The sequence below is a fragment of the Nyctibius grandis genome, chromosome 6, assembly GCF_013368605.1.
Source record: "Nyctibius grandis isolate bNycGra1 chromosome 6, bNycGra1.pri, whole genome shotgun sequence".
Classification (NCBI taxonomy): domain Eukaryota; kingdom Metazoa; phylum Chordata; class Aves; order Nyctibiiformes; family Nyctibiidae; genus Nyctibius; species Nyctibius grandis.
In genome coordinates, this window is record NC_090663.1 from 84,992,647 (window position 1) to 85,019,168 (window position 26,522).

Sequence of the window (26,522 nt, forward strand, 5' to 3'; positions counted from 1 at the left end):
TCTTCTGTAGGAACATATTTTGGGAGTTACTGGATGTGCTAAATAAGAGGAATATTTAGAGAGATGCTTCAGCTGCAACTAGTAGCCTGGTTTTGTGAATACAGACTGGCTTCCAGCTCTCTGTTGCAATTTCTCTTCCATCCAAGTTTATGTGGGTTTTCACTGAGCTAATTACAATCTTAAAAATGGTCTCGTGGGACAGGACAAACTCTCTAATTTCCATTTGTTGTGAGACTGTGATTAAAAGACAATGGCAGTTTCTCATCGTAAGCCTCAAGTTTGTCATCTATTAAGTTAATATGCATTCCCTGCTTTTTGTAAAACAAACCCTTTCAATCATCTGGGATCATCATTCATTTGTAAACTTGCACGTTAGGAATATGATAGTAATTTATAGTTGTCCTCAGTTCTGGTAGCATGACTTACTGTGATAGTTAATTGATAGAGGGGGAGGCCACATTCACTCAGAAAATAATACAGATGGTTTTGAGCCCAGCCCAGTGGATAGAGATGGAGTAGGATTATTATGGAAACACCCTGGCTTGGTGTAGTACTTTGAATCTCTCAGTCTTACGCTCTACTAAGTTACTGAAGGGAGGTTGTAGCGCAGTGGGAGTCGGCCTCTTCTCCCGGGCAACTAGTGATAGGATGAGAGGACACAGCCTCAAGCTTCGCCAGGGGAGGTTCAGGTTGGACATTAGGAAGCATTTCTTTTCGGAAAGGGTTATTAGACATTGGAAGGGGCTGCCTAGGGAGGTGGTGGAGTCACCATCTCTGGATGTGTTTAAGAAAAGCCTGGACATGGCACTTAGTGCCGTGGTCTAGTTGCCATGGTGGTGTCAGGGCAATGGTTGGACTTGATGATCCCAGAGGTCTCTTCCAACATGAGTGATTCTGTGATTCTGCTGCTTCTGTATTGTCTTGATTAATTATAGAAGCGTTTGGCTATCTAGGTTACAGCAATTTTTTGTTCACTACGTTGGATGCTGTATGGAAGTCGGCAGCGTCACACAGCTAGAAATAAGAGACCAATTACATAACCTTGATTTTTTTCCTTGAGACTTTTCAGGCAGTCTGCTTCTTCAGATTTGTAGTGAGTGTAAGAAACAGACTTTGCATTTTCACTGCAACCTGTGTAAAGATGCCTAGGCTTGCTTTTTGGTTGTTCTCTTGTCAAAGAGGAGGTTAAATGGGTCATGCTGATACAATTAAACTAATAGAGGCCCACACACCAGCGTGTTTAAAGTCAGTTTGGATCTCTCTACACCATGTTCCCATTTGCAGTAAAGATGAGCCCTAGGAAACGTGCTGTATCTATAACAACTACACATGAAAATACTGATCTGTAATTGTTGTGTGCTAAATCATGCCCGGCTAAGAGAGGGGGAAGTAGCAGCAGAAATCTTTCTGCAAAGTCAATAATCTTTGGAAACATCTTGAACTAGTCAGTGTTAGCTAGAAGCCTCCCTTTCTGTGCTGCTGGCTCTGTGGGAGGCTCTAGCCTGGCTCCGTGTTCTTCCACCTGTAAGGAACAGGTAATCTCAAGTCCAAGGGGACACCAGAGATGTCATTATAATTGTGGTTAAGGCCTGTTGCATCCACTTTAGGTCTTTTTCCTCAAAGCTGGTAACACAAAATTTGGGGACCTGATGATGAGAAAGTGGCTTTAGCCTTATTTTCATGCACAAATATAAAAAAAAGCTATCAGATGACAGCACAGAGAGGCTAAATTTACAGTGGTACTGTGTAACATTACAAAGTAATAGGTTCGTTCCCCAAAATACAGAATGTGAAATGATAATAGGGCAAAAAGATCACAGAATCAATCAGGTTGGAAGAGACCTCTGGGATCATCGAGTCCAACCATTGCCCTGACACCACCATGTCAACTAGACCATGGCACTAAGTGCTATGTCCAGGCTTTTCTTAAACACCTCCAGAGATGGTGACTCCACCACCTCCCTGGGCAGCCCCTTCCAATGTCTAATGACCCTTGCTGAGAAGAAATTCTTCCTAATGTCCAACCTGAACCTCCCCTGGCAAAGCTTGAGGCTGTGTCCTCTTGTCCTATCACTAGTTTCGTTTTGCCTTGGTTCTCTTGGAAGTCTATTTTTTTAATTTGCATTTTGTGAGTGAAAAGGTTGTCCTACAGAAATGTTTAGACAGGCTTCATCGTCTACGAAGAAAAAAGTACAGCCGTATATAACCGTGTGAGGAAGCAGTCCACAGAGCGGGAAGAATTAGCCAAGCAGATGTGAACTGCAAAACAATTTATGTGGCAAGATATACTAACAACTGCAAAACCTGAAAAGGTGGGAGTGTTCTGTTCACGTTTTGTCCTGTGCTCACGTGGGACGTGTAGGAGTGGCCGCGTTGGATCAGATCAAAAGCTGGTCTGGCTGGTGTCTGGCAGTAGCTGTGGAGGCATGGGAAAGACTGTGGAGGTGCATGTAGTGGTATTTCCACTGAATACTTCCCTGGTCTCCAATGATGGCAGGCCAAGAGCTTCCTAAGGAAATGAAAGCTTGTATGTGTTTTGGGAACTGTGTGGGTCTCTGGGTCTCTTCCATGAAGTTGATTTTATTGTCCTAGAACTAACTCCTTTGCTGGAGCAGGTCCATGGCCTACAAGTGCTGCCGTCACTTCAGAACACAGCATTTTCTGATCGCTGAGGACTAATAATATACAGCATAATCAAGAAATAATCTTGAGATAACGTTGACTTGGTATCTTAGCTTCTTGTTTAACTTACGGTTTTAATTTTGGAAAATACTCATATCACCATTTTAATGCCATATTCTGATATTTAGTATTGCAATCAAAAGTGCCTGAAGCCTGTCTTAGTGCCAGGAATAGAGGATAAGTGATTTGGTTGTCTCGTTACCAAACTGAATAAATAGTCATTCAATTCCAGATGCCCTCAAAAGGTGATACCTGTTGTGATTGAGTGGATCCGTGTGCCCTGTTGGTGGTCACACTGCATAAAGATAGTTGTGTGTAGGTCATCAGAAAATGAGCTCAGATCTGTTTGTCTAATGTTTATGACCACTAAAAAGGGTGATTACGTTTATAATGTAATCCATGTGTTTTAAAGTTCCCTGTCTTATAGAAAGGTAATGGTACAATGCATGATCTTCATTGCAAATCTGGAATATTTCAAGATGACACTGATTTCTGTGGTCCACAAAGATAATGATTAAATACGTTTAGTCTTTCATGAGGGACTGGCAGCATGGGTAACATTTGATGTAACACTTCTAGCACAATGGTACTTAAAGTTACTACATAGAGAGTAGAATTTTAGGGCTATCTGCACATAAAAGCTGCCCCAACTTAAGCAAAAGCTGATTTATTTTTAAGCTGATGCAGATATTATTTTGTGGCCATCTTGTGTTCTGTAAACTGGGAAATCGTTTCAGTTTAAGTTAGCTGATATTTTGTTTTAAGCTGAATTTTAAAAGTGTAAACTTTGGGGTTTATGCCAACATAATAACATAAACCAGGGCATTTTTCTCTCGTAGACCAAAGTCTTAAGCAGTGTTTGTAATGCTCACTTTACAGTCTCCAGTAAGAAATAGGGGAAAATAAAGTTTCTTTGTATATTCTGTTGTCATCTTCCCACTGAGAGGGATGGCAAGAATTCCCCAAGACAACTTCATTTGCGAATAAGTTAAAGCTTTAAAGGCAAAAGAGAAAACACAGCAAACCAGCTAAATCCTTTTTTTTTTTTTGGTCAGAACTAAGGTTTGGACTTGTTGATGAATCGGATAGGATGGGGCTATTTTAATTTATATTCCTGGTTAATGGGGATGCCACCCGGCAGCAGGGCTGGGGCATCCCTGCCTGGGGAGCAGGCGGTCTTGCCTCAACCTCTGTCCTCTCGCTGGGAAAAACGGGGAAGCTAAAGTTGTGCTGAGGTCTCTTTTGGCTCTCTGTAATCCATTTGTATTTTGTAATAAGAGGAATATTAAAGCTTCTGTTTTAAAGGCTATTTATTCCAACTTGAGGTAAAATGAACTTTACAGTTACTTATTGTTTACAAGGTCTTAAGTGTAATTGTTGTGAAAAAACAAAGCACAGTAGCAGCTTTTTCTGAACTTCTGGATTTTCAGGAGATCAACATGACAGTCATGATAATGTTGACATATATATGTATACAAAAAACTACATTCAACCTATTTTATGCACAGCGTCTAACATATATTAACATATATTTAAGGCCCGAGCTTAGGAGGCACTTTGAACCCTCGTCCCCGTAACAGTGAAGAGCAAGAGAAGCAGTCCTCATACGTTGTGCTGTTACCTGCTCGTTAAATCTCCAAAGTCATTTGTTCCCAAGGGTTAGACACTCAGCCTCCCTATTCAAAGTGGTGCATGAGTTGTGTGTTCCTTCTTCAGCTCAGAGATTTGCCCCGGCTGAAGGGGAGGAGGATCCCAGTGTGTTTTCATTTTGGAGATGGTTTGGGGAGCAGTTTGATGTGGATGTCCAGCGGCAGGTCCTGGGGGATTTTCCTTTCATCCCCCGTGAGAAGCACACCATCCACACCTGGAAATGGGTCCATTACAGAGCATTTGCTCCAACATGATGCTGGAAAGGGATGCTTCATGCTGGGCTCAAGGACCAACCTCTTGGCTGAGGGAAACGAAGCTCAGAGTCCAGCTTCCCCAGCTCAGCAGCCTACAGAGAGGTGTTTGCCCCTGGTTCACGCTCCGCAGTTGGCAGTGGGACATGGTCTAGTTGACATGGTGGTGTCAGGGCAACGGTTGGACTCGATGATCCCAGAGGGCTCTTCCAACGTGATTGATTCTGTGATCACTGGGAGTTGAATGAGGCAATGCCGGTGGGCTTGTGTTTTCTGTCCCCTAACACAATAATGTTTTAGCAGTAAAATTTGTTGTGTTTTGATTTTCTCTCCAAAAGCATGTTCTTGTTTGGGAAGTGTTGTAGGTAATGGAAAGTTTCCACAGTTTAGCCTGGTGGAAATATCTTTCCAGATCTTTGTTACAGCTGGAAATGAAATCTGCTGGGATTCCTTGATCACGAGTGTCAGGGATTTGTTTCCACAGGGATAATTAGTCTTCCTTATTTACTTTGAAAAGCCAATTGTGGAGCAATTTTTTGTCTAGGGTGAATAATGTGATATAAAAACACATATTTGTGTGCATGATTATCACTTACATTAGAAGCTACTGTGGAAGTTTATTTAATAGGCTCATTGACCTATGGGTCGTTGTGAGCTGATTTATACTGAAATCAGAGGAGAGACCACTTTTGTGAAGGTGTTGGATCGAAGTGCAGTTGTATTTATGTTCTTCCGAGTGACTTTAGGGGGTTTTCAAAGATGGGAACATCCAAGTTATCATCTCCTTTGGCTCACTGCAGAGCTACAGCCTTGTGTAAATGGCATAGGGATGACAGAGGGATGTTGCCAGTAGTCCAAAGGCTCTGTTAGCTGTGGAACACGCTGGAATATAAAAGTACAACAGGAAAAATGAGTTTGCATGCAAAATTTCTTTTTTCTTTATTTCAACAGATGCAGTCCATATGGAAAGGACTTCTGCAAATGTTTACACTTGTTTCTTTATTTTTATGAGCATATTTGTTACAGAGTTTTGTTCTGGTCTGGTTCTTAAAGTGGTTAAGTGCCTTGATACAATGAAGTGGAATACTTTCTGTGGCCACTTTTATCACGGGAGGGGGGGATGAAATCCTTAATAATTAAGGTTTGCATTCCTTTAAACAGCAAAAGACCAGCTTGCTCTTTGTGACGTTATGTGATCATTTATTCAATTCCTCACAAATGTAGTTCCTTTACAAACATCATCTTGACTAAAGTTTATTGATCGTATTCCACCAAAGAATCTTCTAAAGGGCTTCAAGAAAATTTTTCAGTTTCATTGTTTTCTCCATAATATATCTGCTTTACACAGAAGATGCCTGTTTTGTTAAAAGCCTGAAAATACTTCCTTCAACAAAAGGAATATTTATATTTTAGATCAGTATGGGTTTTGGGTTTGTTTTCATTTTCGTAGACTGAAAATTATTTTTTAGTGTTCTTAGTAAAATGAAAAGTTCTGTGCATGTTGTGGGGGAAGTAGTGGGCAGGAATGTCAAGTTTTCAGTCAGCCTTCGGAGAGAGGGAGGTGCATAATGTTTATTGTAGCTTCACTAATTCAATTAGGGTAGATTTGCATGCGGTTTCTAACAGCAAGATGGCAATTTGCAGTGCATTTAATATATTCATCAGACTATAGAGCTGGTTCTTCAACCCTGCTGCATTTCCATAGTGTTACAAAGTAGATGTAGTATAATGAGCTGAAAGATAATGGTGGGTAGAATAGCTTCGTGCTTTAGTTATTTCCAGCTGCCAGAATGACCCGTTTTAAAACTTGAAGGCCCTCGTTCTCCTAAAGCATTGAGAGACCACAAAACAATGACTGCGTAAATAAATACTACATTTTCAGTATTCCCCTTGGTCAAATCAATAGTTCAGATTAATTACAAATATTCTTTGTTAGGGTGGTTATGTAGGAGTGGTCACTGAATTCAAATTGCATACAAGAGTTGGATTATTGCTCAGTTATTAAAAAAATAAAACAATATCTGACATAAATATCAGTAAAGAGAATATTTTATCTTTTATTACTTCTATAAGCTATCACAGTTCTAATCAACTTTCAAATGAAGAACTTTACTAAGTTACCTTGAAGAGTCATCCTCTTTTGGTTTTACTTGATTGTCTTTGATAAACTAATGAATAAGCTTTTAAAATTGGGAAAAAAAATTAAAAATGAAAAATTTTAGGAAATGTAGCTGTACTAATTGCTGTTGCTGACTGAAAGAATTTGGCGTAGGTTTTCTGAAAGTGATTGTTACTAAAAGTGCCTTAAATACAGTGCTAACTGGTTTGAAAACATTGTCTAAAGCTGCTTCGTGCATGCCTTGCTCCTTTATGAGAGGCTCGAGTGGAGCAGATGACATTTCTGTGGTACTTCTTGAGTCATGCCACAAGATTACAATTTTCTGCTTTCCTTTTTGTTTAAAATATTTTAAGTAGAATGACTTTGTTTTCATAAGCTGGTGCTTTTAAATACCTTGGGGCCTCATCCTCATGAAAGGCATGAGGATTAAAAAATAAACAAACACGCTTCTCTGAGTGGTCATTATATAAATTGTTTGTATTTCTATTTTTAATGTGTTTTAAGAGAGGAAAGCCAAGAAGAGAGGCTGTGTCCCCCCCAATAACCAATTTTGTAGACATGGTAGGTCCTACATGCTATTTATATAGATCTGTTTTCAGTGTCGACCAGCACTGTACATACTAAAAGGCACATAGCCTAATTTTGACAATTGGGCAATTCTGTCTGAGGTTTTATTTTGTTGTGATGCATCCAGAGTCTAGCTGAAAGCTTCCTTCTACCACATTTACATTTGGCAAAAGTATCTATCAGAAAGATACAGGACTGTATCTTCCCAGCAGGGATTAACAGTCTTTTGCCTAATTAGGATGTTGGATTCTGTGCGTTGAGTGGATTTTGTTCAGTTTTTCATTTGATCTTTTCCATCACTTCAGTTTCTTGAATTGCTAAAATTCTGTATGTCACTTCATAATGAATCTTGGCCATTGATGAGCTGCCCAACCATTGTGGCAATTTCGTCCTTGCTGGACTATAAGAAAGACCTGCTTCGACATGGGAACTAAGCCCTTCTTTTAGAAAAATGAAGCAAATTACTTCCATTAAAGTGTGCTGTGTGGTTTTCCAGACCTGTTACTTCTAATTAATATAATAACTCTGTGTTACAGCTTGTCCTTTTATTAGTTCACACTCCGTGAAATTCTTGTGTAGATTGTCATTATTCCTCTTCTTACGTGTTCTGATGTATGCTAAAGTGGTTAAAAAAATGTTAATGCTTAAAGCATCAACACTGGCAGCTGAGACATCAGTTTGCTCTTGGCAAAAATTTGTGCCAGACTTCCTTTTAATCCCCACAGCTATCCTCGTAAGGCTTAACCTGATGACATTTGTAAGGCTTTTTGTTGTGTTGTAAAAAATCTTGTTAAACTTACAAAATCGGGGCTTTAACTGCAAAGAGGAATCAGCTCAACCTGAAATACAGGATTTCTAATAAATTACATTATATATTAAATTAAAACCTACAGATACAGGTGTATATCTTAGTACTCTGTTCTTTAAACAACTATATATTATATATATGAATTTTGCTATTTTCATATATAAATAAAGGTGTGTAACTCCCATCTGTTCCTTTTAACTTCAAGGATATGGGATATGATTCCACAGTACTCTCCTGTGCGTGTGTGCGCACATAAATGCACACGTGCCTCTGTTATGGTGCACTGAAAAGCAACAAAAATCTGTTGGTTAGAGAAAAAAGTGTCAGCATTATTGCAGCTACTGTCCCTGGAGACTACTAATACAGAATGACACGTTTTAGAATGCCTGTTTGCTTTTTTTTTAATTAGTTAATTTTATTTGGGATGTTTAATGCTAGATTTTGATGTTTATGTTTCTGTCTTTTAAATTTCATTTGTTAGCACTTAATGCCACGTGTAGAAGCTAGACCTGAGGGTCTGTCTGTGCTTACACATCACTGGTTAAGACTTGAGGTGCTGCTTGGGTTTTTTTATAGGGTGTTCAGTAGCTCAGTGAACCTCCTCTGATCACAAAACATACTTTTTCTAAAGTATTCTTCCTTTTTCTCTGTCCCTGACGTTTCCCCACAGCGTGTATCTTACAGTGTGTCGATGACCTGTTTAAACTGTCGTGCTTCATCCCGCAGGAATGAAGCAAGAGTCTCATCGTGCCAAAAGAGTTGGTAATTTGAGGCCACCTGCTTTGGCATCAGTACCTGGACTGACTTAGTCTCGCTTCAAAATTTGGTCTTTTAGCTGCTTTGGCAAATAATTTTTTTATTTTCTGTGTAGCAGGAATCTTTTACCAAACTTAATGTTTCGGCAAACTGACTTCTACGCATGCATTAGGGGTTTTACTGAAGGCGGTGAATGTAAATATTCCTGGCATGTAGTCAGAATACAGAAGTTTATTGTGTGACAGCCTTGGTGGGGGAGGGTTTTGGTCACAAATGAGTATTTTTAGACTATATGGCATTTTGTTCATCCTTGTTACCACATACTGTTAGAGTGCCTTGAGGACAAACGCAGTCTTTCCAAATATTAAATTGCCTAATTATTTTTCCCGTCATTTTTCATTATACCAATACAGATGCAGATTAATAGGATTTTTTTCTCAAGTTGTTGACCCTAAATAACCGTGAATTTGCACTGTAATAAAAAGTTGTTCATCTTCTGAATGAATTTGGAAGCTGTATAGTTTTCATTCACTGTTGCTGAATATACACCTCTTAATAGTGTACACAGCACTGCTGACATGCGTAAAGTCATTTAATGATAGTAGGTATTACAGTATAACATGTATTTAACAGCATGGGGGAGGATTATTTTCATAGATACACAAAGCATTACTCCATGTTTGATGTCTTTCAGAAATCAGCTGCCCTTGAGCATTGCTACTGTCCTACTCTTACCAGATTAGCCTCTAAATATTTCAGATTGTTAGGTAATGGCTCTTATTAATATTTGCAAAGTTCTTTCTACTGTAACTGAGCAGCTTTGTTATAGAGAGCCCCAGGCTTTCATGGTCTCGAAAGAATAGTATTGTGTATGAGGAAGTATAAGCGTAAGGAGCGATCTCAGCTTTAACGGTACTGCCTAAATTTCTGACTCTGAGCTCCTGAAATGAGAGCAAGGGGGAAAGGACACTTCCCTGCACACTGAGGAGCATCGATCATCACCCATGGCAAGACCCAAGTGCTGCTCTGCATCTGTCATAGTTTAACCCCAGCCGGCAACTAAGCACCACAGGCACTTGTTCACTCCTCCCCGGTGGGATGGGGGAGAGAATTGGAAGGGTAAAAGTGAGAAAACTTGTAGGTTGATACAAAGACAGCTTAACGAGTAAAGCAAAAGCCACACACACAAGCAGAGCAAAACAAGGAATTCATTCACCACTTCCCATCGCAGGCAGGTGTTCAGCCGTCTCCAGGAATGCAGAGCTCCATCACGCATAACGGTGACTCAGGAAGACAAATGTCATCACTCTGAACATCCCTCCCTTCCTTCTTCTTCCCCAGCTTTATATGCTGAGCATGACATCACATGGTATGGAACATCCCTTTGGGCAGTTGGGGTCAGCTGTCCTGGCTCTGTCCCCTCCCAGCTTCTTGTGTCCCCCCAGCCTCCTCACTGGTGGGGTGGTGTGAGAAGCAGGAAAGGCCTTGACTCTGTGTGAGCACTGCTTAGCGATAACAAAAACGTCTCTGCATTATCAACACAGTTTCCAGCACCAATACAAGACCTAGCCCCATACCAGCTGCTATGAAGAAAATTAACTCTGTCCCAGCCCAAACTAGCGCTTTCTCCACCCCTTACTCCCTACCCTTTACATCATGCTCAGGTCCCACACTTTCCAATACATCTTCGTTACCCACCATCCCACTTCCCATCCTTTGATATAATACACAGATATCATTGCCCTACTATATAGACCACAAGTCCACAAATGTCCAGTGAGTTCATTTGGTCCATAACTCTGCTCCATCTGTGACGGTGGTCACGCAGGAGAGGAGTGATGGTGTGTTTTGTGGAGTTACTGGGCACCAAAGCCAGCTCAGATTGGGTCGCTGCTATGCCTGCACTGCTTCTTGTAAGGCTTGTCCTCCATTGGTTGGGGTGGTTCCTGCTATAGTAATTCCTATGACATGCAACTCAAATCCTGGTTACAACAACTTAAAGGTATTTCCATTATAGTCTCCACCCATGGTCCCTTTGGACCAGACCATAGAGTTTAACATTGCAGTGAACTCATCTGCCCTTGCCCCTGCTCCATCTTGGGCTTCTCCACAGACTGCAGTCCCTTAGGGGAGTACCTGCTCCAAGTGGAGCCTTATCTATGAGCCATGGTCTCTTTGGGGATATACCTGCTGCGTCATGGACTTATCCACAGCCACAGTCGCTTTGAGGTGCTCCAGCATGACCTCATGCACAGCCACTGGTGCTTCAAGGTGTACCTGCTGCAGCATGGACTTATCCTTGGGCCACAGTCCCTTCAGAGGTATACCTGCTGTGGCACAGACATAACCACGGCCACAGATACTTCGAGATACACCTGCTCGGGCAGGGACTTACCCATGGCCACAGACACTTCAGCGTGTCCTGCTGTCATGTGGACTCATCCACAGGTCACAGTCCCTTCGACTCAAGTTCACGCTGGAGTTCCAGCCTGTCCAGTACAGCAGCACAGAAACAGCAGTGATGCCCTGGCCATCGGCCAGCCCAGACCCATGGCCATTGCTGTTGCCAAAACATTTCTAGGCGCAGCAGAGTAAGACGATAAGCAGTACAGCAAGCCATGAGAGCAAAAAGCAGCCACTAACGAGCATTAGACTGTAATCCACAGTGAGGCAAGCAAGCCTGTCAACTCATAGCTAAACAGCAATAACAGCTATAAATTCCATCTAGCACATTCCAATCAAATCTGTGATGATATCAAACCCTTCATGCCCCACGCTGGGTGCCAAAAAGGACTGTCACGGTTTAACCCCAGACGGCAACTAAGCCCCACACAGATGGTCGCTCACTCCCCCTTGCTGGGATGGGGGAGAGAAGTGGAAGGGTAAAAGTGAGAAAAGTCGTGGGTTGAGATAAAGACAGTCTAATAGGTAAAGCAAAAGCCGTACACACAAGCAGAGCAAAACAAGGAATTCATTCACCACTTCCCAGGGGCAGGCAGGTGTTCAGCCATCTCCAGGAATGCAGGGCTCCATCACTTGTAACGGTGACTAGGGAAGACAAACGCCATCGCTCCGAACATCCCCCCCCTTCCTTCTTCTTCCCCCAGCTTCATATACTGAGCGTGGTGTCATATGGTATGGAACATCCATATGGGCAGTTGGGGTCAGCTGTCCTGCCTGTGTCCCCTCCCAGCTTCTTGTGTCCCCCCAGCCTCCTCACTGGTGGGGTGGTGTGAGAAGCAGGAAAGGCCTTGACTCTGTGTGAGCACTGCTTAGCGATAACGAAAACATCTGCATTATCAACACAGTTTCCAGCACCAGTCCAAGACATAGCCCCGTACCAGCTGCTATGAAGAAAATTAACTCTATCCCAGCCCAAACCAGCATAGCATCTCTCATCTTGTCCTCAGCAGATGATGGAGGACCTCTGCTCCACACAGCTGCCAGCTCTGTTTCGCTCCATACAGGGAATATGGCTGCATGGTCTCTTCTGTGGTCACGTATCAGCTTACAGCTGCCTGACTTGGACACTGGACGTTGGTCCAGAGATTCAGTGCCGAGTACCTGAATTTATCCAGCTTTCTTACGAGGTTTGACTGATATTTATAATAGGTTGTTTTCAGAGAAGCATCTAAGCTGAACAAAATAGGAGCTGTAGCCACAGCATAGACTTAAGCAGGGTGGGTTTGTATTGAGTTTAATGTCTGGAGGCTATAGTGATGGCTGTGTTATGCACCACTGATTTAAGGAGTTTGGTTGCTCAGCAGAGATTACTGCCAAAAGAGAGGAAATAGTTGACAGTTATGGAAAAACTTGGAGCATTGAGGTGTGGAGAATGAGGTTGCAGTGAAGATGGGTTGTTCTAAAGGTCTGATCGGTGCAAACAGCAGCACTCCTGAGCAGTGGTTCGCCAGCTTTTGCATCTGCAGCTCCCGTATGCAGTTGTGCGTTTATCGTGTTTAGCTCGAGATCTAGACTAAAAGCTGTAGGATGAATTTTGACTTTGGTCTCAGTTCTTGGCGCTGCTGTAATGACTTCTGCACTGGCATCCATGTGAGTTTCTGATGAAGTTCTAGCAGTAGCTCCATTTTCCTTCCCTCCTCGCCTTGGTTTATTTAGTAGAATAGGAAAGATGACAAAGGGTGACTTTGCAGGAAGATCTGAGTCCTGACAGCGCTAAGCCGCTGCAGATCTTCCACTTCTCAGCCAAGCAGACTTGCTGACTGCGAGGCATTCTTGTCAGAGGCGAGAGAGCAGAAAATGTTTATAGACAAGTGTTTTGACATAGAAAACTGAGGGGTTCAAATATTACCAAAAACCATATCTGGTTTTATCACTTTTCAGTCACTGAGGTTTTTTCAGTTTTTGTTTTACCTCTTTATTTTCAAATCACAGAATCACAGAATCAATCAGGTTGGAAGAGACCTCACAGAATCAATCAGGTTAATTCAACAGCTTATCCACTTACCTAGTGGCAGGCAGATACCAATTCATAGAAAACCCAAGATTAAATTAAGTTATTCCATTAAGTTCCTTCCATTAAGTAATTAAGTTAATTTTGTAAAGGTTTTTTTCCTAATAAGGGTGATCTTCATGAATACTTTAATACACTTTTGGAAGTGAACATGGAAGGAAAGCACATCTGTCCCTTTTTCACTTTTCTTGCAGGAAGGGAAGAACTTGAAATAATTTGCGTGTTTCAGCACATACAACATACACTTTTGTGACTTTCAAACCCATTTTCAACCCGTACTACTGACGAATGACTCCTGTAACTCCCTAACAGGGCACTAATTCGAGACACCGAGCTTCACAGAGTTACGGAATTAATGCTTGTGGGACTCCATAGATCTTAATCTTAAGCACAAAAGGGAAAATTAGTGTCTTTAACTATGTTACCATTAACGACATTATCCCTTTCCCTGCTCTGTTTCTAAACCCGAGGGATGGGATGCATGGAAAGAGCCTTCCCTAAGGAGCGACACTGGCAGTTCGACACCTCCGTGCATGTTTGTGCAGCTGCTGTACTGAGCATGGACTGTAACTTATGTTGGAAGTTCAGTCTTCTCAAATATTCTATCCTTGTGCTGTGAACTAATTCAGATAACAGATTTGTCAAAATTCTCACTTCAGCAGTTTCAAAAAAATGGATATTTTAGGCAATAGTTTTAGACATGATTAGGTATCTTTATCCTGAAGAATTTTTATCTGACTTTATCTATTGTTTGACTTGTCTCCTCACCTGGAAGAATTTGATTTTCATGGCAAGTATGTGGAATACTATTATTTTGATTTTTGTTTTCTTTAAAGGCAGAAATTCAGAAAGGAGAAAATAAGATTGCTTGGCCATGATATCAAGCTGTTTTCTGTAGAATAGACACAAAATACTATAGTTCAGCATAAAAAGTCAAGTAAAGTCCTTTTACTTTCCAATCTGATTGGAGCTTGCCCACACTAATGGCTAGATACAAAACTAGTAAAGCTAATAGGAGTTCTCCCTTAAAGTATTACAATGATTATTGCAGAGTGGTGATTGGAAAGTGTTTCAGATGAAAATCAGCGCTGAAGCCAAAGGGATATTCCTGCTCTTTTGTGGGCTTATAGAATTTTTCCAAAAGAAGAGCTGTGTGCTGCCTGGATTCCCATCAGGCATTTCGAGTGGTTTGCTGAAGAGCAACAATTTTGTTGTCGAAGGTTGTCAGACACCTTCACTGGAGGAGAATAACCATCGTGCTACAGCAGGCAGGAGGGGAAAAAACAATTACTCTTGTGTCCTTTCCACCAAATAATGTGTTTGTTCATGACCGCACTCATGAAACAGCTCCAGTTAATCATGATTAGGTCTAATTGTAATCTTTTTCAGAAAAGATGAATGGAACTGTTTCTACTGATGAATACTTTTTGTCTCTCTGGAGAAATAGGAATTGCAGTGTGGGTTACTGATGGGAGTTCTTACACTGGATGAATAATCTTTGTAATTGCTGGCTTTTGGTTTGTCGTGCCTGAATCCTGCCTGATATGTGTGTGTAAAGAACTATATATGCTGGAAATGAATACACGAATGCTTTTTGTAGTGAATCACCTGTTAAACTTTATGAGGAGCTTCTCAGATCGTGTCACGACATCCCGTGCCTTTCCCAGTGAGAAGCTGGGTTGCAGGCAGGACGCAGTAGCAAAGTTTGGGCTGTGCGGACTTGCCTCTGTGCCATCGTGCACCCTTTATTTCATATTGTCTAGCTGTCTTGTCTTCTCCACAGATTCTTCTCCTTTGCCTGTGCTTATATGAGATTTTCACCTAGCAGATTTACTGCCATAAAACCGTATCTGGACTGACCAAAGAAGCCAACATAGGCACTTGCCAAAAGGCGGTTTTGGTTTTCCCTGGCTGCCTCAGCCTGTTTTCCTTCTCAGAGACAATCAGGGCCATGTGATCCTGATTCAGAGGATTTGTCCCATCTCACTTCTATGATTCAGACATTTAGGAGGAAAGAAAAAGAATGAATGTCATCCTTGAAGAAGATATCCCCATGGACATGTCAGACTAGAGTTTGGCTAGTAAGGAAATAGCCTCACCAGGCTGAGAAAAAACATCATCCATCATCCCAAATCACAATCCATTTCTAGTCAGAAGGGAGCTGTGGTTCTGCGGTGACACTGAACAAAGAAGCCCTCTTCTAGAATAGGATGGGACAAAGTCAGAGCACCTCCCTTTCCAGGCAGGCAGCGAAGCTCTAGAAGCCCCTTCACATGGTGCCGTGCCATTCTGCTTAATAGTAGGGGTGCGACAGATGCCTCTGTCCAAGATAAAACTGGTGCTCTTGGTTTTGATATGCTGTGTGATGGGCAGCAAGGTATTTCTCTGACATAGGAGGAATAGCTGGTATCTATATGTGGTAGCTGTAAGAGGGAGAGAGATAAAGGAGTTTTGTATTGCCTTGAACCAAAGGCAATGAAATGGAGCTTAGTCTTCTATGACTTTGTCACTTCATGGTTACAGTTTTAAAACTGCCTTAATGACAGTAGGTTCATGTTGACTTCCTCCTTACCTAGGAGATGACTTTCTCACAAATGTGTGTAAGAAAGCCATTTTGTGTTTAAAAAACTACAGCATTAATTAAAGGATACAGTCCTTTGCTTCAGCTGGTTGCTGGCAAATCCACGCTGGAGCAGTAGAAGGAGTGAACCATGAAAACTGAGTAAGTATGTGTGTGAATATAGGCTGTTGACTGTTCTGTAGCCACAAATTCAAGCCAAGACTGTCTGGTTTTAATACCAAAGTAATATTTTAAAGGTGGATTTCATTTCTAAATTTTAAGATTTAATGCTTTGTTTCAATTCTCTAAAGACGTTTCAAAAACCTGGGTTGTTTTACATGCTTCAGAGCTCTTTGAAAGCAGTTGGCAGCAAATATTCTGCCTCACCAGAAGTATTTGGTAGTTCTCAATATCCGTACATGATACGGGAAATCGAATGTGAAGGCTTCTGCCTGCCTGAGTATAATGCTGTTAGCGAGCAGCGAGGAGAGGAACGCTGCTTTGAGTCCAAAAAAACCCGTTCACAGAAAAAACATGCTGTGAGTTCTTATGAGTCTTTTTCCCGGAGCAGGCAGCTTCTATCAAAAGGTATCATTTGCTGTGTGTTAAATCTTTAAAAGGTTTAAACTTTTTTGGAGAGGCATATGTAAAACGTACTAGCTGCGCTCCAAAATTTACTATTTTAGGGTTATGTTGTCTCTCTGTGACAGGCTCAAGAGTCTGTACTAAATTCTGTTGCTAATTTCTGAGCAGTCATTCATGAGTAGTATCTTTGATGCTACTATATGAAGTAGTGTACTCAAAACCCAGATGTTTTAGGGGTCTCTGTTCTGAGGTAGAAATGTCAGGGTACTGTTCTAGGCTGGTACTTGGTGTCTCATCTCACATTTGGTTTGCTTTAAAGACCAGACATTTGGGGGTCTTGAAATCTCAACTCAAAGAACGCAACCAGAAAGAAAGTTGATTTTGGTTTGTTGGGGTGGGTTTGTTTTGTTTTGTGGTTTGGTTTTTTTTGAGACATGAATAACTGAAGACGTGAATAAATAACGTATCCTTAATTCCTTAAGGAGACATTGAAAATGCACTAGTACAAAGATCTGGCAGATTCCTGTTCCCTGCTGCTGCTACGCTGTTATTATTTGATTAACTGTTCTTACACTTTTGGTGTGCTCTAGGTTTTTAATCAATTACATTTTATACTATTTGATATTTACACTATTTGATTCTGATATTCTAAACTATATATGTCCCTCTAACGTCTATAAATAGGGTATGATTTACCACAGCAGCAATGTAGTACCTTGGTCTTTTGCGCTCAAGGCTTGCACTTTGTAAAAACTTAGACCAAACTAGAATATAGAACCAGCCAAAACCACAAATTCTGATTTAGACCTACTTGGCTCTTGTGAGTCATCACGAGCTCTGGGCAGTGAGTCAGCCAAGAGCTGGTTTTCTCTTCAGTATTGTGTAAACACAAGATGTTTCCCTGGGCTAAATATTATTAAGTAAAAAAGTCATGTTTATTTCATTTTGGGTTTTTTTTTAAATGTCATGTATTGTATGAAAAATGATCAATACGTAAAGCTGCCACCTGGGGAAATCTGAAAACCCTTTTCTTTTACGCTTTCTTCGTCAGCTCAGTTTTGAACACGAAGCTGTTTCAGGGTACCCTGAATTTTTTATTTGGTTCTATAAGTGATAACGATTTGGATCAAACTACTGACAAAGCTTCCTGTATTGTGGGAAAATCAGCTTTGGAAATTGCTGTTGTATTTAAAGGAACTAAGAAAAACCGCAGGACTTAATTCATAGTTCTGCCATTAGGTGATTTGAATTCTTAAAATGCAAAATGAAGTTCTGCAGCTGACTAGTGCATTCTCAGGGAAACCTTTAGATATGGATACATATATATGGTTTTAATCATTAGGATGCTCCAAGTTTGTCAGCGGTGGAAGGCACTGAAAAGGCTAATGACTGAAGCGGTTTGTAATTCTAGAGGCTTTAGCTCCCTCGTGGTCTCTCATCCGTACTCCTGTTAAGTTTCCCACCAGCGTACCCTTCACCACTGCGGCGCACATCAGATGCAGAGCAAGATAATTCCTTCCTCATCTAATTCGTTTCTGTGAGCAGCTTCACATCTGTCTAGTTTGGGAGTTTGAGAGGTTTGTTTATTTTAGCTATCAGCTTTCATAAATGAATGTAAAACTTGTTAAAATTAAGACCAATGCTAACCAAACCTCTAAGAATAACTTGCCATTCACAAAATTTCTCCTCTTCCTACACTGATCTTCTTATTGGCCTCCCATGCACAGACATCCCACCATGAAAATACACTGCAGGTTGGTACAAGGTCTGAATGAGTGCAGGGAGTCAGTATTTTATGGATTCTGTCTTACAGAGAGATTAGTATACACAGAACATCCTTTTTCATGGTTGTGTTCTTATTGTGCTAAAGGAATCTTAATAAGAAACGCGGGCTTGAATTGTTCTTCTGGAAGACTATTCTCAATGGAGTGGTGTGGATTTGGTTATTACCTAGTTGTCCTTATTTGATAGGGAGGGGATGAGCACTTTGGTTTTGGGGTTCTTTGTTTGTTTTTTTAAGGGAATATAAGTAAGTCACACGCAAGTTGTTTCATTTTTTCACCTACAAGCATTTTTATTATTATTATTTTTTATTATTATTATTATTATCTTTCCAGTGAATGGGAAGCTGGCTTTCAAAGGGAGAAGTACTGTATTTTTATACTGTTGCAGCTGACTGTGTTACAGTGAAATTAGTCACTGTCTCAGTAGTTAACTTGTTTCAATATTTGACTTCTCAACTAAAATTGAAGGCATTTAATCAAAAGTTAGAGTAAGGAGAAGGTGAGACTAAAAAAAAGGCAAATTACTCTAGGGACTGCGGACAGTGATTTTATTTTTAATTTAAGTTCCTTTTTAACGATTAATTAAGAAAGAATCTTGAATTATTAATTGAATGTGCACTTTTGCTTTCCGTTTATTTTAGTATGGTCAAATGCTTTTAGTTTGCAATGATGCTTTCTCTTCCAAAGTCGGCATCTATTGTCTGATCATGGAATTTCCTAACATAGCCCTTAAAGTCTGTTAGAAATGTATGATTAATTGTGGCTTTTTTTTCCATCTTATTTTGTTTACGACTTTTAAGATGTAATGCTGTCGAGAAAATAGTTGTATGACGTTAAGAATACTGTTTAAGGTAATAAAAGTCCAGGAACTGGAGGCTCCTGTGTATGCTGTTTAAAAGACTGATGGGAGGTTCTGCCTCAGAAAAAGGGAGTTCAATCACGTTAATACAACATACTAAGATGAAGTCTGGCTGTGCTTTTAGCTCTTGTTTAGTCATGATTCAGCATGAAGGGCAAAGGCAAGGGTGTGGGGTGTGGGGATGTGCCCATACATCGAGGAAGTGGTAGGAAATGACTGCAGCGTTCTTCTGTGGCAGAGCAAAAGCAGACCTCCTTCAAAAATAACCATATGCTGCACGTGCAGGCTTTTGGTTTCTTTGTTTATCTCACCTTATGAAATAGACGATTCTGAGGGCAGAGAATTTAAAAAAAAAAAAAAACCACCAAAACAAAACACCACAAAAACCCACAGATGAGAACACACACAGATGCAATACCAGCTCTACAGCAGAATTAAAACCCTCCCTTCTCCCCCCAAATCAAAGACAGACATTAAAGACATAAAAAAGATGACTGGTGTTTATCTTTTTTTCCCCCTTTCAATAGTGCGGCTTCATGACAGCATATCAGAAGAAGGATTCCATTACTTAGTCTTTGACTTGTAAGTATGTGTTTTGCATCTGTTTAGCATGTTGGGGATGTGGTATTCAAACTTTTAGATGTAAATACAAGCTCACAAGATAAATGCATGATTCTGGTGCGGTGAGTTCGACAAAATAGGTGTAAACAGAGGTGGAAGGGCAGTAACATATTTGGTCATTTGCATGTGCAATGATTTCTAAGTGTCACTAAGAATTCTGTATTAAAAACTCTGAATAAGTAGGGCCACTGTTGAAGTGGATTTTAATACCAAATGGAGGCGTGTAAGTAGAAGTTGCATGATATCTGCCAAAGCTAAGCAAACGTATGACTCAGAAAAAATAATTTGCTGCAAGCCAGTTGTCTGTAAAGGAAACATAAAAAAACATGTGGAAGAATAGTTTCTCTACAGAAAATCTCCATTGCTGCATTGAAAGGTAAGCCTGAGTTTCTGAGAGGGAAAAACTCTTTCAGTATTTTCCTTCCGATTCATATCTTACTGATATATAGAATGTTTCATTTTGACACCATTCAGAATGTAAAATGCCCAGCACATAGAAAGGAAGTTTCCTGCTTATTTCCCTTTTTGCTTCAGGAATTTCAGTCCTGTGAGCTGTCCATGTAGTGATTGTGCGTTTGTAGAGCTTGTTTCTTCTAGGTAAGGCTGTTCAGTGGAAGAGGGGATGGTGCCAACATGAACTATGTGTCTCAGACAACTCAAAAAGAGACACTGATACTCTTCATTCTCGCCTGTGACAGGCAAACTTTTCCCCTCACTTGAAAAGTTGCTGCTTTTGGTTCTAGGTATGAGCAAACAGGAGTGATTAGGAATTGTCTTGCAAAACTGACTTATTTAAGTAAAATCATCTATTTCAACTGCAGATTTTTCCAGGGCAGTTTATGGTTTTGACAAACAACACTCCCCACCCCCAAGAGCTTTCTTAGGCACTGCATGGTTTTGCTGGTTAGAATGAGAATATATTATTTCCCCTAGAAATGAGAAATAGCCCATTTCTAAGCATACAAACTGAAATATTTACATTCAGCATAGGTAAGTTAGAACCTGGATCTTCCACAATCAGTTGTGTGCTTCCATGTTCAGGTTACATTCTGTTTTAGTTTCTGGCTTAATTTTTTTAAAGAAATCCATGAAGACTTCTTCAAGACTAGGTTTTGGATTAGCAATACAAAAATATTAAATAGTCTGTCTGCAGTGAAGGCATTCAGGGTTCAGTGCTCAAATCCTAGCTGAGCTCAACAGGAACTTCCATCGGATTTGTATATATCCCAGGTAAGTGCTCTGACTGTTGGTGTGGAAATGGCTCTAGGGCACAACATGCGTACTTGTTCTCTGACATGTGCTGGGTTTTGTTTCTAAGGGCTACAAAGGAAATCTTTCTATGTGGAAATGGAAAAATCTTGTTAATCCTGAACATTTTCCAAGAAGTGCGTGCAGAATTCTTAGTTCTAGGGACAATATCCCTTTTATAAACTGGTGGCATACTGTACTGGTAGAAATTTTGGCCTGCTGTACTTGCAGTTAGTCCACTTCTGCCTTAAACTGAGGATATAATGCCAGAGTTATCTCAGATGATGATGGCAGCAGTATGAACTAGAAGGCATTTGAACAACTTCAAAGTTGTGGATAACCAGTATCTATATCTCAATAGTAACAGAACAAATAGTAGAGGCAGTGATTGTACTGACTGATAGTTGTCTTTGGATAAGCAACATGTTGCATTCTTGAAGAGGGTTTGCCAAATTAGTAAGGATGGCTGTTCACAGTTAATTTTTCATTCAGACTAAGAAATTTTTTCTTTAATGCTCAGCAATGCTATTTATTAGTGAAAATTCACTGTTTACTGCAGTTACAAATATGTGGGTTAGAGGCTTGTTTAAATGTATGTAAAAGCTGCCACAAAAAAAAAAGGTACCATATGTACTTCTTTAATATGAAGGCCACGTACATGCTTTTATTTATTTATTTAATTTTTATTCAACAGGAGCCTGACTGTGGGGTAACACTGTCACTCCACCCACACATGCCATCATGTCATTATCCTGATGATATCTTTCAGACTATGTGGGATTCAGTATGACTGTTTCTTTAGAAATTTCTTTTAGACTGCATCCCACGTAAGAAAGTGAAGAGGAAGAGGGCTTTTTCTGTGAATAGAAAAAAAAAACAATCATTGTCAGTTCCTATTTTGAATTTCTAATAATCTCTTTCGAATGAATGTCATAGAGATGTCTGCAGCCTGAAGGAGAAGCCTGCTGCTTCACTTGTATACCTCAGTGATAGCTGTTCTTTTATCTGGAGAAAAAAAAGTGATTAGTGTACTCTGTTACGGACGTGCGTTAGGGTGAAGAGTTCTAGTGTCAAAATGGGAAGGTGGAAGTCTGTTAAAATCCACGTAGAAACTGGACATTGAACAACGAAAGATGCGCTTTCTGGTAAAATGTGGTATTCAGGTGTTCCTGTAAGAAGCCCTGCATATGAGAGGAAAAGATGCACTGAAGTGTTGACATATCACATCTATATCTATAAAATTTATCTTTGGTTGCTGAACTCTCCATCTCTGAAATATATACGTGGCAGTGTCATTCTGGAGTGTGGGCGTTGTTTTGCGCTTGACTAGGCAAAGTAGTGATTTTCAAGGTCTCGATGATGTCTCTGCCAAGGAACAGAGGCATCTCACTGATGTACCGATGTGGCGCCTACATATTTTAGACAATTAACTAAGCCTTCTGAAATACTTCTCCTAGGCAAAGGCCTTCCTCCTGTTATGTTTCTCTCAGTGAAATGATTTGCAGATTAATAAAATACGCGCAGTGAGATTAGTAGTGGACTCTACGAAGTTTCTTACTCCTCTTCCCTTATTGGTTAAGGTAACTGTAGTTAGGATTTGCATCTCTCTATCAGCCCATTTCAGTTGCTAAGCACGAATGAGATTGTCTTCAGCATTAATGATGTTAGATGAGTTTAAATCCAATCGGTTCTGTCAGTATTAATTGCTGTATCTGAATGGAAACAGCTGTAGCACTTGAAGACTCTCTTGTGCAAGTCAATGAGATTCACTTTTTTCAGTGTCTCCCATTTTAATGCACTTGATGAAATGCAACAATTGGTACATTTAGAATCCTGATGTTGCTGTTGAATTCCAAGTGGAGGGACTGTACTGTGTAGAAGAAACAAAAACACCAAAAGAAAGCCTAACTGTAGAACAGTCTTTGCCTAGGGTAAGTGCCTGAACCTTTCTTTTTCAGAAGCAGAAAGGTCACAGGTAAATTTTAAAAGACACTAATTTTGTAAGACTGCTTGATCACACCTTCATTATGGAAGTAATTCAAGAAATAAGAAACGTAGGCTAGGAGGAAACAACGCCAGTGTGATCATCAGTAGAGGCTTTTTTAGCTAGCTTGCTAATTTGGGAGTTCCTTTTAAATATCTTCTTATATTTGTAAATTTTCCTAATCAGTTGTATATGGTAGATGAAGTTGAGTATTTTTGTATATGTTGTTCACAGAATCAGAGAATCAATCAGGTTGGAAGAGCCCTCTGGGATCATCGAGTCCAACCATTGCCCTGACACCACCGTGTCAACTAGACCATGGCGCTAAGTGCCATGTCCAGGCTTTTCTTAAACCCCTCCAGAGATGGTGACGCCACCACCTCCCTGGGCAGCCCCTTCCAATGGCTAATGACCCTGGCTGAGAAGAAATGCTTCCTAATGTCCAACCTGAACCTCCCCTGGCCAAGCTTGAGGCTATGTCCTCTTGGCCTATCGCTAGTTGCCTGGGAGAAGAGGCAGACTCCCACTCCGCTACAACCTCCCTTCAGGTAGTTGTAGACTACAATAAGGTCACCTCTGAGCCTCCTCTTCTCCAGGCTAAACAACCCCAACTCCCTCAGCCGTTCCTCATAGGTCAGACCCTCCAGACCCTTCACCAGCTTGGTCGCCCTCCTCTGGACTCACTCCAACACCTCAACATCTTTCTTGAAGCGAGGGGCCCAATGTTTGTAATAAAAAAGTGGCATTTAACACTGTAAATGCAGTAATTTGTTATAGTAGAAAGTCAGTTGAATGAAGCGGTTAAAAACTGCTTCTCAGTGTACCTCTTCCAAGAGACAAATAGAAATCGCATCCTTTGTACCTGGAATCCTTCTGCTTGTCCCTCTCTCTGCAGTTTTTCTGAAAGAGATACCTGGTGCAGAGGGCCGTGGTGTTTCTACGTGCTGCTTGTACTTCTTTTGTTTAAACAAACCCCTGTGCTTTGTTGCCGTTTCAGTACGCTCTTCAGAAAATTACGAAAGAACAGTAATAATTTGTGAGAACCCGTGGCTTTTAATTTGTACCCTGGAAGTTACTAGAGCTCGTATGATGAATGTCCTGTCATGAGATAGGACCTCACTGAAGTGGACAATGTATCTGTATCAGAAAGGCGTTGAGACCCATTTACTTCCCATTTTAATCTTCTGGGGAGAAGGTAGCCTGGCAGCTGTTCATGTAGCTTCATAGTGAAGGACCAGAGTTGTTTGTGGTTTGTTTTGTGTTTATTTTTTTGTCGTTTAACAATGGTTATGAATGCCAAGCAAATGTTTAGTGTGAGCAAACAAGAATGCATATCCCCTTCTTTTCTCCGTGCTTGAGAAGAACAAGCATCAGCTTTCAGCTTGGTGTTCTCTCCCACTGAAATGCACTTTGATGACAACAGTTTTTTCTTTTCTTTTTTGTTTGGATCAAAGATAAGTGTTTTAGGGAAGAATAAGATCAAAGGATGCTTTGTTTTTCCATTCATCGCAAAGTGAGAATAATTGCTTTTTACCAGAGCTGTGGTAGACAAATATATATGCAAAAAGGAGGTATCAAAGGCTGTCAAAATGCTCATCAATCAGACATTTTGTGTTACAGCAACAAAAGCCAGTTTCTGGAAGGTAGAAGACAAAAAGAAAAAGAAAGAGAATACAAATTAGGCAGCCAGCTATTTTACCTCCTCCAGATTTTATTGCAGACTTCTGTCCAAAATAGCATTCTGTTACCTGAAAGTGATTACTTTCAAAGTCAGTAAGGTGTAAACTCAGAAAAAAGGTGATGTAGCCCAAATGTAAATGAAAACATTAACTGGCCTTCTCGAAGAAAGGAGCTATGCTGCTAGTTGAGCAGGTCATTTCTGTTGTCATCTAATGTGTCTGAATAACTGGGATCTACAACAAACTGTTAGTACAGCAATTTGCAAATGAATGTTATGGTTCTGAAGATTCCAAGTATCCTCACTTTTAATTTTTTAATCCTATTAAACTTAATTGTATTCAATAATAATTGTATTCATTGTAGTATAGATTTTTAAGCATCTTAATCTTTAAGCATCTTGTAGCCCATTGTAGCTTTTACGTTTGGGAATTTATTGAGAATGTAACGTGCTGTATGAAAATTCACTGCATTCATAAACAGCAATGAAATACGAACATTGATCTCCCATCTAGGAATTGTTTACGTTGGCATATCAGTAGGATGAAGGTTTTGGAAAGCAGGAATAGGACTGACTCGTGCATCCTGCCTGCTGAGGCTGTGTGCAGGTGCTCTGGTGAGACTGTGCTCTTGGGTACTCCACACTGTGTGTATTTTCAAGGCCTGCATCTGTTTTCAACCATTCAGCACCTGAATATATTAAGATTTGCATTTAGCTGTGAAAATATGCCGGTATATTCCATAAAAGAGAAATGTTAAGAGTATAGTACGGGAAGAGTCTTCCTGTTTCTTTGAGTCCACCCTCTTGTTGACACAGGCAGCCCAGTTTTATGATTTGATTCAGCAGCTCATCAATCTTCATCTTAAAAATACAGCACCTGTCTCAGTTCCTTTACCAGAAACTGTTTAATTACACCAGTTTTATGATGGTTAGAAAACTTCTGATTTTAACCTTATGTTTATTCATAGATATTATATGCTTATTTGTTATTGTACCAATATTGTCCCTTACGGCTCTCCTCTATGGAGAGCATAGTTTATGCTCTTTGTCTTCAGTATTTATTTTCATGTCTCTTAAATTTTGTTTTGCCAAGCTAAACTGCCTTTAGCATTATTGTATTCTCCTTTCTTAATCTGTCTTATGTTGCAGTTCTCAATTTATCCTGAGCTGTTCTGAACTACAGCCACAATTTTCCTTGCTGGTCAGTTCAGTTTATTCTTGGAGTTTTACTACTTACTGCTGACATCCTTAACTGATGTACAGCATCTCACCCAATAAGCTGCTGCTCTTTGCTTTTATTTTCCAGTCATTATTGCTCTTCCACCACATCCTTTTTATTCATGTAATGATTTGGATGGTCAAACCTTCCGCTTCAGTTCCTTCACCTTGCTGGTCAAGACCTCTTGCATTTCTGTACAGATATTTCAGTTATTCCTCTCTGACTTCTCCCTATCAAGTTAATTTAAGATGCACGTTTTCAATTCTGAACTCTCCTTTCCCATCTTGCTTTTTCTAACAGAGTCACTGGAGGTGAACTGTTTGAAGATATAGTTGCAAGAGAATATTATAGTGAAGCAGATGCCAGGTAAGTCATTTGGTTTTCTAATGTTGCCTTTAATAATTCTAGGATAGTTACTTAAATATTTCATGGTGTTTGGCATCAGTTTCACTAGCACAGTCTGTGAGACTCTAGGATTTCTCCTAGAGTTCTCGTAGACTTGGAAGGGCACAGTTTGGCGTTTTGAGCTCACGACTGTGTGGTGAGAACTCGTATGAAGCCTTGATGTCTGCTGATCTGAAAAAGCTGACTTTGGATCTCAGTGTGCTAAAATCTTTGTAAACTTGTGAAGTTGCTATAATCTTACCCAGTTTTCTCCTCTGCAAACTGGACCTAAC

At 40.4% G+C, this 26,522-nt stretch overlaps 1 protein-coding gene across 6 annotated transcripts in view; it reads left to right on the top strand.

Annotated features, from left to right (window-relative positions):
• Positions 1-26,522, top strand: part of CAMK2D (calcium/calmodulin dependent protein kinase II delta) — a 157,263-nt gene that overhangs the window by 75,014 nt on the left and 55,727 nt on the right. For all 6 annotated transcript variants that reach the window (XM_068402619.1, XM_068402620.1, XM_068402623.1 and 3 more), the window contains 2 exons: positions 19,623-19,677; positions 26,146-26,211. In XM_068402619.1, the coding sequence (XP_068258720.1) occupies positions 19,623-19,677; positions 26,146-26,211 (121 nt within the window). The remainder of the gene's footprint in view (positions 1-19,622; positions 19,678-26,145; positions 26,212-26,522) is intronic.